At 32.4% G+C, this 12,395-nt stretch overlaps 2 protein-coding genes across 2 annotated transcripts; both read right to left on the minus strand.

Annotated features, from left to right (window-relative positions):
- Positions 1 to 5,034: 5,034 nt before the first annotated feature.
- LOC130825889 (probable disease resistance protein At4g27220) lies at positions 5,035 to 7,453 on the minus strand. The gene is made up of 2 exons (XM_057691344.1): positions 5,710 to 7,453; positions 5,035 to 5,636 (listed from the first exon to the last, which is right to left on the minus strand). Exons 1-2 carry the CDS (start codon positions 7,451 to 7,453, stop codon positions 5,599 to 5,601), a joined length of 1,782 nt encoding a protein of 593 aa, XP_057547327.1. The 3' UTR covers positions 5,035 to 5,598.
- Positions 7,454 to 7,488: 35 nt separating this feature from the next.
- Positions 7,489 to 8,760, minus strand: LOC130825890 (disease resistance protein RPS5-like). The gene has a single exon (XM_057691345.1). The coding sequence runs from the start codon at positions 8,758 to 8,760 to the stop codon at positions 7,489 to 7,491; it is 1,272 nt and encodes a 423-aa protein (XP_057547328.1).
- Between the last annotated feature and the right edge of the window lie 3,635 nt (positions 8,761 to 12,395).

Raw genomic sequence — 12,395 nt, forward strand, 5'->3', positions numbered from 1 at the left:
TTTAGGTGTACTAGTAGCTGTATTGATTTCTTTAAAAAGTCTTTTGTCCAATGTGTAATATAATCCTTGCTTGAGATTACCAGATGTGAGTGAGTTCTCTTGTAATGGTTTTGGAACTAACAACCAAAAAATGAAAAAACTAGAGATATTGTTATCAGTACATAATTTATGTACTGATATTAAATTGAAAGGAATCTTCGGTACATACATAACATTTTTTAGAATGAGATTATCATTGAGACGAATGTCCCCAATCTTGGTGATTCTCAGTTTACTCCCGTAAGGAATAACCACTTCTCACATTTTGCTATCAACATTCTTCAAAATGATGATGGTCTGTTGGGCAACTATCAATTATCCAATTCTTAGAAATATATAAGGGAAAGGGTACCTGTAAGCTTATCAAAACTGATGATATTAGAGTCATTTTTAGGCATGTTTTCCTTGTTATCAGCCAACGTATCATTCTTGTTGAGAAGAACAAGAAGGTTGCTTAGTTACTCAGAAGTTAAACCAGTACCTCCAACATTGTTCCTTTTTTCCGAATCATCACCATGTACATTTGCGGCAAACTGATAAGTGCGATTATTTGCACTTATTCATGTTACTTTTATGCTCCTTATGTGATGTTTTAGTGAGTTTAGGTAATGTTGATAATATTATTTGATATTTTTGTCTCACATGTTTAATATTGTATTTTAAGTAATTTTGAAGTGAAAATTAGAGTTTTCATAGGTTTCGGGGGTGATAAGAGGGTGAAGGTTTGGTGAAATAGTCTAAGACCCCTAAGGAAGTGAAGAGATCGAGCCAAACAAGCCCCAAGGGAAAGAAACGAGTCGTAGCTAAGGTGTATCAAAAAGCCACGACCCATCGCTCAGTAACTAGAGTCCAGAACAAAATCGACGAGTCGTCCCCAAGATGCCACGACTCGTTGCATATCTACTGATCTAAACATATTAGTTCAGAGACAAAGCGACGAGTCGTCCCCAGGATGCCACGATTCGTCGCATATCCACTGATCTAAACATATGCCACGATTCATCACAAACTTTTTGAAGTCACTATCACAGGCAGAACAAAAGCGACGACTCTTCACCCCTATTGTCACGAGTCGTCGCCAACACATCAGGTGTTATTTGCGTGCAATTGACGGTTTAATTTTTTTGGAGCCACTATAAATAGTGGTAGTTATTTTTTATTATTAGTCAGTTTTTTCTTAGTTTTAGTTTTAGTTTTCTCTCTTTTTTTGTTTCTTCTGTGAGAGCCTTCATTGTTGAACTCCATTATTACATTTAATTTAATTGCAATTTACATTTATGTTCTTCTCAATTAGTAAGTGTTCTTGTTTTATTACTTTTTTTTTGCATTAAATTATTCATCATTTTCATGTGTAATATTTCAATTATGGTTTCATTCGTCATTAATTGCATGTTCATCACCATGTCTAGTAAGTAGTTTTCTTCTCTAGGGTTAGGGTATAAACCCTAATTCAAAGCATGGAATGATATTTTATCGACTAATTGTGTGAAATTTAGGTCTATGATTATACCTATACTTAATGAATCTTAGTTTAAATATCTTTATTAACCTTTACAATAAAATGGAAGTTTGAGATTAGGATTAATTTAGGATTGAGATATATTTAAGTTAAATTCCTATTAGTTTAGCGAATAAAACGAAAGTTTAAGGATTAACACTAGTAAGGTCTTAAACCGATATTGATCAATAGAGCGGAAGCTTGAGATTAATTAGATCACGTTTAGTTATACTAAAGACTAAATTTCATACAATTATGAGAGTAATTGTCTCCTATGTTAGAATTAAGTGATTCCTGACGCCCTAGATTTGTCATATTATTATTATCTTCGTATTAAACATAGTCTTAACTTTAATTATTAGTTTTATTTGCATTAATTTAGTTTTTTCTCACAATAGTGTTAGTTTATCAACCCATCTATTTGTTGATCTATGTCTGGTAGTCATAAATCGAACAAATTAGTTAACTCGCTTCCCTGAGTTCGACCTGTATTGCTACACGTACACCGTGCGCTTGCGGTAATTTAAAATTTGCATATCAAAAACTTCCTTCCTTTAGAGTTTGATACCCGTGAATTTTTAAATAACACTTAATAGGATGTCCCTTTATCTTGCAATGATTACAAAAATAATTGTTGCTCTTCTTTCCTCCTCTATTGATTTGAGTAAAAGTTCTTTTGTAGCTAGTGTTGGTCTCATTGTTTCTGCTTTGATTGCATCAAAAGTTTGTAGGCAACTTAAATGGTAGGAAACTCATTCATCATCAGAATATCAGTATGAGCTTGATGATATTGATTATCAAGCCTCATTAAGAAGTGTATAAGTCGTTGGTCCTGTTGGCTTTTTAGGAAGTGTTTAGTTAATCCATAAGAAGATCCCAAACAAGTAAGTAGAGGATCAAGATGATCTATCTCATCCCAAAGAGATTACTCTAGTAAAATAGTCAGCAACAGTCATGAAAGAACTTTGGTTAAGTTTTGCAAGCTCTTCTGGTAGAGTGTATAATTGAGCAGATGAAGATTTGCCAAATCTTTCTTTCAAATCATGCTATATTTCTTGAGCATTACTGTAGTACATTATGCTATTGGCTACAATTCTCTCTAGAGAAAAAATAATCCACCTAATCACCATGTTATTACATCTTTCCCAACACTTAGAATCTACCGAATCAGAAGGAGGTTTAGGACCTGAACCATCAACGATTAGCTTGTTTTTAGTAGTTCAACCAATTATCATGGACCTCTTCCAATCCGCATATCCCGAACCATCAAAAGGTGTTGACACAAGTTTCAATCCAGCATGATTAGAAGGATGCTAGTAGTATATACTAGTAGGGTTTTGAGTTGGATCCAAATCAATAATGGATATTTTGGTTTTGTACCAAAGTAAATAGAAAGATAGCAAGATAATGTCAAAGAAAGAAATTAGAGTGTGAGGAGTCTTGCTCTGATGCCATGTTAAAATGGTGGAAAGGTTTAAAGAATTAGGTAGCCATGGAAGCCAAATGAAAATACATAAGGTTTTGTTTGTATGTTCTTTGTATTATTTCTGTAAAAGAATGAATTGAATAAAAGAAAGTACAATGGGCCTTATATATAGTACTAAATTTTAAAAGTTGTTACTGCATAACAAACTAAATAAGAGAATAGGAAATAATGTGTACAGTGCCCTTTATTGCTTAATAGATAAATGCTTTTACTATGCTATGTAATTGATTAATAGGGACCACTATTATCAATTGCTTGGTCAATATTATTTTGTGGCATCATATGCTCAACAAAGTCAAGAAAAAATTATCACAATTTTGCTCGTTGTTACTAACAATTGATTTTTTTTTGTCTTTTATAACCTATGATATTGCCTTCCTTTTGTTCGTTGTTACTAATAATGAACAAAATCGTGGTAATTTTTTTTGACTTTTAACATATTTTTCTCTTGTTCGTTGTTAATAACTATGAACAAGCCTTGCCATTACACTTTGAACATGAAAATACTTATTTTGGAAATTAATATTACCTAAAGTTGAGATTTTGTTTTAAAAAAAAAATTAGTTTATTTAAATTTTCCAATTGATGCAACAAACTGCTTGGTTCATGCATACATGTTGGATCTGTTATATTGGCCCCATTATTCTTGTTTGAAATTGTCTAAAATGTGCTCATATATGCTCAATATATAAATTATGATAATATAAACTTCTTATTTTAAAATCGTCTTATTGTAGACGGTCTCTCACAAAAATAGTTGATTTTCAATTTGGAGGTTTTTTTGTTGTTTTCAGTGACTATAGTTGAGACCAAGATCAATTCTAACCTTAAACAAGTAAATTTAAACTTAAAGTATATAACTTTAAATGGATCAATTATGACCTTTTAAAGTGATCAATTTTGACCTAAAAGTAATCTATTCTAATGTAAAAGAGATCAATTTCAAATATATAACCTTAAATAGATCATTTATGACATTTTTAAAGTGATCAACATATAAAGTGATCAATTTTGACTTTATAGTGATAAGTTATATATAAAGTAACCAATTATAATATTAGAACCGATGATTATAACCTTGAAGGGATTAATTATGATTTTAAAGTTGTTAATTTTGACCTTAAGGTAATAAATTTTAATGATCAGTTATAACTTTTAAAGACATTAATTTTGACCTTAAATGTATCATTTATGACCTTTAATTAATTAATTTAATGCTCTATTGTAGTTTTTAAAAATCGACATTGGGCATATTGGGATGCTCTTGTATGAGTGATCTCACCATAAAACTATCTCTCGCAAGAATTATAATTCAAAATGGGTTATACCTATGTATTTGGTATCATTATGAGACAATCTTACATTCTAATAGAAAAATAGGAACATTAAATAATGATAACAACACACTAACTATGTTAAAGGTCAAAAACCCTATGCAATATTAGCAAAGTTGGCTAATCTTGGATGTTTGATATATTTAAGAAAACTTGCTTTGAATCATTCAAACTGAATGGTCCGATCTCTTTGCAACTTTCGTACAATAATTTTAACTTTTAATTCATAATTATTCCAATTTATGTGAGTTTTTACCGAGAGTGCATCCACATGACTTACAAGTTATAACCTATGCAACTAGTCATTTAGATAAGAAACAAAGTTTTAATAATTTTTTTTTTTGAAAAAATTGATCCCCACCCCGTCCCTCCCCAACAACCACCTACCCACTCCCCCTCACTAGGGGAACTTTCCTACCCTTCCCCGTCCCGAGACCCGACGATACCCACCTTTCCGACCCCTTATCCTCAAACAACTCACCCATTTATTCCCAGTTTTTTCAACCCCTATGATTGAAATTGAAACATACACTCCTCCAAATGTAATGTCTTCAGACTTCATATTCTTGAGTTTCTCTATTCATTGCGGTGACTTTGGCCCAAATTCATGTGCGAAAATTGCGCAACCTTCAAGGTCTGAGATTAATGATTAGTATTAATTTTTAAATTTTAGTATTTTTTTTTATTTTTATTTTTATTTTTTCTTTTTCTTTATGATAATTATCCTATAAACACATTACCATTTGGTCGTCAACATTCTTGGGTAAATAACTCAATAGTTTGATTTATTTAGTGTTAATCAAATTTGAGATCATAGTACAAAAATTACATTACTTTGAATTATTCTGAACAATTTTTCCAATATATAAAAAAAAATTGTATAATTAATTTATGTTTAACACTCTGATACAGATCAAGCTAATAGATATGCTTTTAGGCTTTTAATATAGAGAGTTTTAATTAGTGATGGTATCCAGAAAGCTTTAAACTAGATTAATACTTAATAGAATGTGTTAAGAGTAAATAAGATATGATGAAGTCTCAATTATCATCTTAATCTTAAACTTTTGGTTGAACTGTTTACTTGACAGAATGAAAGGAAATAACATAGTGTGATTTCAAGTTCTATTTGGACTTCCTGGGAAAAAAAGGGATGGAACTATGAAGCTGCATTGATAAAATTCGTTTGCTTCGACAGCTCGACTGAACTTTGAATTCCGTTTTTCATATGCTTTTGGTTCCTAGTTTTCAGACGCGGATTGAACTCCTGTGCTTATACCTACAAGAAAGCATGTGTACTTGAGAAATGCAGCAGAATACAGTATTTCTTGAAGCTGCACTAATTAGTTTACCTGTAAATTTAAGTTGTAGTGATATCTTTGTTTGTCTGTCTTCAAATTCTAGCTCTTCAAACCATTTTTCTTCTGCTTTAATCTGAATCAGTTTCTGCAAGCTGTTGTTCCCTAGGGGAAGCTCGAGAAATGGACACGATAGCACTATAAGCTGTTGCATATTAGGAAAGTCTAGAAAAAACTTAGGTTGAGTAACACATCTGATGTTCTTCATATGCTTTAGTTTTAATGTCTGCAGCTGAGGGAATAAATCATCGGCGTGTAAATTCCTTAACATTAACTCTGTGTCGGTTAAAGTCTGTCGTTTTGACTGTGTTTCCAATTGAATCTCATGAGCTTCATTTGCACTGATTATTGCTTCCATAACATCACAATGTGATAACTCTAAGTATTGCAAGTGATTAAGAATTTTCGCGACAGATAAAGGGAATAGAATCTTGATCTGAATACAATTTTCAATTTTTATATACTTCAACGTTTGGAAGCCTGTAGATGGCGCAACGCCTCTCCATAAAGAAGTTAAATTAGGTGCATCGTGGATATGTAAGTTTGTGAGTCTAGGAAGCACATTCTTTGGGGAATGATCATCGAAAGAGAGAAAGACCGTGTCCAAATTGTGGCACGAGCATATTTGGAGCTCTTGCAAAGCTTGAAATCTGTCTAAAAGTGCTGTCGAAAAACAGATGTCAGTATGACATTGTTGAAAATGGAGGCTCTTGAGCGACTGCAAACAATCAATCGGGAATTCTTCAAGACATGACCGATCTTTCCAGCTCGCTATAGACAAGTGCTCGGCTGTGTTTAGGAAGCTCTTCAGCCAGTTCTTGAAAGGGTTGCATACTCCAAACAAACCTGGTATATTTAAGCACATGCTTGTGGGATAAGTAGTTGGGGAGTGTAATCTTTCGCCTATGTGTATGTAAAACTTCTTCAGTCTTGATTGTCGATGGATAATCTCTTCGGTTAGACAACCATGATAGCCGATATCAATATGTAGGATATTTAATCGCTCCAGAGAAAGAACCTCCGTTAGAGTAGCTTTACGGCTGCTATTTGATTTCTCTAGCTTCCAATCATTGTAGCTTCCTCCCATATACAGCTCCTCCAAATGCGAGAGGCTTGAAAACACCTTGGACGGTATTTCACCAACTTGGGAGTCAGTCAAATCAAGTAAACGAAGATTAGTTAATCTCCGAATCTCTTCTGGGAACCTGGAAAATGAAGACTTCCTCATGCTAAGAATTTCGATCGAAGTCAGATCCCCAAGTACAGATCCGTCTTTAAGATTATTATCATCCAAACACAGAGTCCTTAAGTTTGTGAGCGAAGATAGTGAGGACGGTAATTTTTCTAGGCATGGTATATTACTGAGATCAAGTACTTGGAGTGCTTTCATCCCTGCAAAGAACTCATCTGAGATACTCTTCAATGACGGGTTATTTTGCAGCAACAATAGTATGAGCTCTGGGTATTCTCCTGCTCCTTCGAACATACTAAAGTCGTTATTTGTCAACGACATTCTCATAACATACTGCAACTTTAAGTTGCTTGGCCACTCCTTTAATCCCGAGCTTGCCTTTACCATGAAACTATAATCGTTACTGGTAGCTATCAATATGGCCAAGTCACGGAACACATCATGCATTTTTACACACTCCCTATTAGTACTACTTAGCAAAAGACAAGAAGCTTTAAGGTTACTTATTATAGAATGAACCCTGTTCCTGGCCTGATCTAGACTCATAGCATCCGAAAACAGTCTTTCACCAATCCCGTATCTTAAAAGATCTTCAATTCTAACATCATTATCTTCCGGAAAAGTGCACAATACAAGAAACACATTTGAGACTCTTCATTCTGAAATTCATCAAAACTTAGCTTAAGACATGAGAAAACATTTTTATGCATCCCTTTGATGTTCAATGGTCTCGATTGTCGTAGCTCAATCGCTGCATCTTCCCAATATTTCCGTTCTTTATTCCTTAAAGCCCGTCCAAGTGTCCCCAATGCTAAAGGCAAACCTCCACATTCTCTTGCAATTTCTTCTGCAAAACTGTTCAATTCTTGTGATACATTTCCTACAACCTTCTTAAAAAGATCCCATGAATCTTTTTGAGAGAGTGGATCAACAATTATACTTACATCACAACTCATTTCACTGCACACATCTAAATTTCTTGTTGTAATTACAACTTTACAATTACTCTTATCTTCCCCATAACCAATACCTATCAAAGACAATTCCAACCTCTCCCATACATCATCCAATATGATCAACTTCCGGGTTTCGTGTTTCATCCTTTCGGAAAGTCTCAATGATCTAATATGCTCAGTTTCCTCCATCAAATACAACCCTAAACCTTCTGCAATCTCTCTTTGGATCTTTCTAGAATCGGGATTTCTAGACACAGTAGCAATAACAACTTCATCAAACATACTCTTGATCTTAACATACTTTGCTACTTGTTTAATCAATGAAGTTTTCCCTACTCCACCCATTCCATACACCCCTATAACATGACTATCACGGAAATTCAATGCCTCGATAACTTTTTCCATAGCTACCCTTGTAGACTCAAAAGCTTCAAAATCACCCATAGGCATCATCTCTATACCAGGTGGTGGTGCTGGTCTAGAAACAGGAATTTGTCGAAAACTACCTTTTATTTCATTGATAACTTTGGCAAGATTTACAGCTCTTTTACTTGATCCGTATCGCCTGCATAAATTTGTGCAACATGTTTTTGAATTCCCACTTTCCTTTTCTCCAAAATCTGCTAAAAATTTGTGCACATCAGTCAATATCAACTGTGCTTTTGTTCTCCAATGCTCTATATCTATAGTTGTGGCTTCTCCTCTACGACGAGCATCATCGATGGCGTGAGTTGTAGCTTCGATATTAAGTTCAAGATCTTTTGTTTTGGTTTTAAGATCCTCAATGTTGTTATGGTGTTTCAGAAGAAAGCCTACTTCATGTTTTAGGGGAACTACAAAGAGTTTTGCTAGTTCAGTGATGGGAGTAACCAGGATTTGTAGTATAGTGGCTGCCATCAGTTTGGTTTTTCTTTTTTCCTTGTAAATGCAATAAGAATAGTGGTTGATGTTCCTTTACCCCTAATTGGAAGATGCAGATTGCAGAGGATGGGTGAGAGGTAGACTCAATGTATGAACCGGTCAACTTTGGAGGATATTTATTAATTGGTCATATTTATTCACTCAACCACTATAAAATAAGGTGTTTGTGATACAGTTGTTATCTAATTCGATTATTTACTCATGTTGTTAGGAGCTCATATTTGATTCAATTATTTACTTAAATAGCTTATTTTGAACATGTTGTTAGGATCATTGAAAATAGTTCACATATGAGGAAATTCTATATCACTAAATTAGTAGGATGTGGACTTGTATATAATATTTGATAGGTAATCTTTCTAATAATATATGATGCTTGGGAAAAAGTGAACCCCATCAAGTGTGTAAGCAAGTAACACTCATTACCCTTGAGTGTGTGTACCCGAGCCCATAAGTGCCCCATAGGTGTGTTCACATGAGTGGCCCACGAGGTGATTATGTGACGAATTATTACGGTCTAATATATATATATATATATATATATATATATATATATATTTATATATATATATATATATATATATATATATATATATATATATATATATATATATATATATATATATAAATATATATATATATATATATATATATATATATGATGCCCATCTTATATTGATGTGGAAAATTGCTTCTCTTAAAAATATTGATTTTTCTTCTGTTATCTTCTCTACAATGCGATTTTGTAGTTCACATACTCGCAATTGTTCTCTTCCTTATGCCAACCTTTTGACATTGATCTTTGATCATTTTAATCTACTCTCTGATTTAGAGGAAGTGGATTATTTTGGTCCTATATCCTTATCAAGTGAAATCCTTCCTGCTCTTGGTATTTTTAAAAAGCATGGCAAGTATGAGTTATACTCACATTTGTCTTCAACTGACAAAGAGGATTTACAAAAGATTCATGGTAAGCGGCTTTCACGTCTTGAACCTCATGTTAAAGAACACAGCACTATTTCTCACCTCCGGTCTCTTGACTTAGAGGTTGGTGAAATAAATTCTTTTTTACTTGAATGATAAGGTGTCTACTCTGACATTTATGTTAGACACATTTATGAAAGAAATGAAAGGTATGGTAGTAGAAGAAGTGATTATTGAAGAAGAAGTTAATGAGGGTGATGCTGCTATGCCACAAGAGGATGTTATTATGAAGGAGGCAAAGGAGAAGGAAAAAGAAGAAAAGAAGGAAGCTGCTGAGGGACTGACTGACAAAGAAGTAAAAATTCTTGTTGATGTTGATTCTACCCCAATTCAAACTATTCCTCCAATCGTTGATGAAACTACTTCACCTGGTAAACAAAAACCTTCCAAGAAAAGGAAGACAAGGTCCAAGAAATAGTTTTAATTGTTATTGGATGATAAACATTTTTTTTTATTTCGGCAAACAAAATTTTTTTGTTGTTATTGACAAATCCCAACATTTAAATTCTTCCTGTTTGCTTTTTGATGAAAGTCAAAAAGGGGGAGATATATATTTTATGTATGTATGTATATTTTATATTTTATTTGCATGCTTACTTGCTCTGTTTTTTTGTTGCTTTGTTTGCTTATCGTATTGCATATATCATGTTGCATGCAATATATTGCTGATTTGTTTTTTTGCTGATTTGTGTTTTAGATGCTCTAATATATTGCTGAATAAATTGCCTATGCTCTGATAAATTGCTGAATAGTTTGCCTGCTATTTTTGCTCGGGGGAGATATAATATATATGTTTATGGGAGATATAATGTATATGCTTATGGGAGATATGAAAATTTGTAAAGATATTTATATAAAAATTGATAGTTGCTGATTATTAATTATTGTTCTTGTTCATAATGTTTGTTAATCATGTTTTTGATATTAAACTATTGATATGATGCTACATTACAATAATGATGTTACATTATATTTGCATGTATTATGATGTGATATTTGTTTGCATAAATAATGATTGTGATGATATGAAGTATGAAAATTCACTGGATTATATTATATTGTTCTGATTTGAAAGTGTTTTTAAAATCTTTAAGAACATTCTGATTGATGATAAAGTCTTAAAATTATTCTGTTTAAAGATATATTGTTTATTCTTATCATGTTTTCAGTTCATATAACTTAGAAAATGATTTAGGAAAATATGGTTTTAACTTTCATCAAGGGGGAGATTGAAGACTCAACTCTCTTAAATAATGATAAGAGGAGATTGAAGACTTAATTCTCTTGAATGATGATAATTCAAAACACATATTGATTAAACAAATAAATTAAGTAATTACTTTAAGTAAGTTTAAAATCATATTTGATATACATTTGATAAGTAATATATATTTAAGTTCGAAGACGATGGAATATGCTTAAAGAACTTAAGTTTAATTTTAAAGTTGATTTTATAAGTCTTGAAATACGTTTCAAAGTCTTGAAGATAATTACGTTTACAATTAGGTTAGTTTCGTAATTATATTTGAAATATTTTAATAGGTCAATGTTCCTTGAAATTATATTTGAAATATTTTAATAGGCCAAGGTTCATTAAAATTAACTTTGATATTATTTATTAAGTTTGAATATGTTATTACACGTTTTATCTTAAACGGTTTGTATTTGAACTTGAATTTAAATATGTGCTTAAATTAATTTGATGATTAAATATAGTACAAGGTACACTCGTTTTTCAAATTATAGTACACGGCTATATTTGATGTTAAATTAGTTGTTATGCAAATTATAGAGTTATATATTAATAAAATGATATTTGAATTAACACTAAAAATAGAAAATGACTATTTGAGTTAATACTAAAAACAGGAATTACTTTGAATGCTTATCTAAACGATGATAAATCTGGTTTATGTTTAGTTTTCAATATCTTGTATGAGTACTAACGTGGCAGCATAACATTGGATATTAAAGACAAATTACGACACACAATGACGAAATTATTTTAGCTGTCAATACACGTCAGATTGAAGTTAAGCTCAAGATCTTGAAGACAGACGCTGAATGACCAGGTCAACAGAAAATTACGGAAAGGAGCCTTCTTGTTTTTCAAGATGTGTTGAGGCGTAACACTATATATATGAGGCTTCATTTCAGAATTAAGGATACACCTCTTCTTATCTCTTTCTCTCTTGACTTAAGATTTAGAAATTCTCTAAGTGTTTAAAGAGTTGTAATTCTTAGTTCATCTAACTCTAACATTTGTAAAAGGTTTAAGAGTTTAAAAAGAGTTAGATTAAGTTTAATACGCCTAATCAAGAATACTTATCAAAGTGTTCAACTTGTGAATCTCTATTGTGAGATTTGGGATTTTGCTTTTATTAAAGGGACTTGTAATACGGTTTTTCAAGGGGAAGAACGTGGTGTGAGGAGATAGTGAGATCTTCTTGTTTGTATTAAAGTCGGATTAATAAAAGGCGTTGAAATCCTACGGGTTGAAAGAGAACCCATAGGCGGGGAGTAGTTTGGTTAGAACCGAACCTCGTTAACATATCGTGTGTTATACTTTAAAGTTTATTTTCTGCACATACGTTATTGTTTACGAATTAACTCAAAGCTGTTCTAGA

Source organism: Amaranthus tricolor, chromosome 10 (assembly GCF_026212465.1).
Source record: "Amaranthus tricolor cultivar Red isolate AtriRed21 chromosome 10, ASM2621246v1, whole genome shotgun sequence".
Taxonomy (NCBI): domain Eukaryota; kingdom Viridiplantae; phylum Streptophyta; class Magnoliopsida; order Caryophyllales; family Amaranthaceae; genus Amaranthus; species Amaranthus tricolor.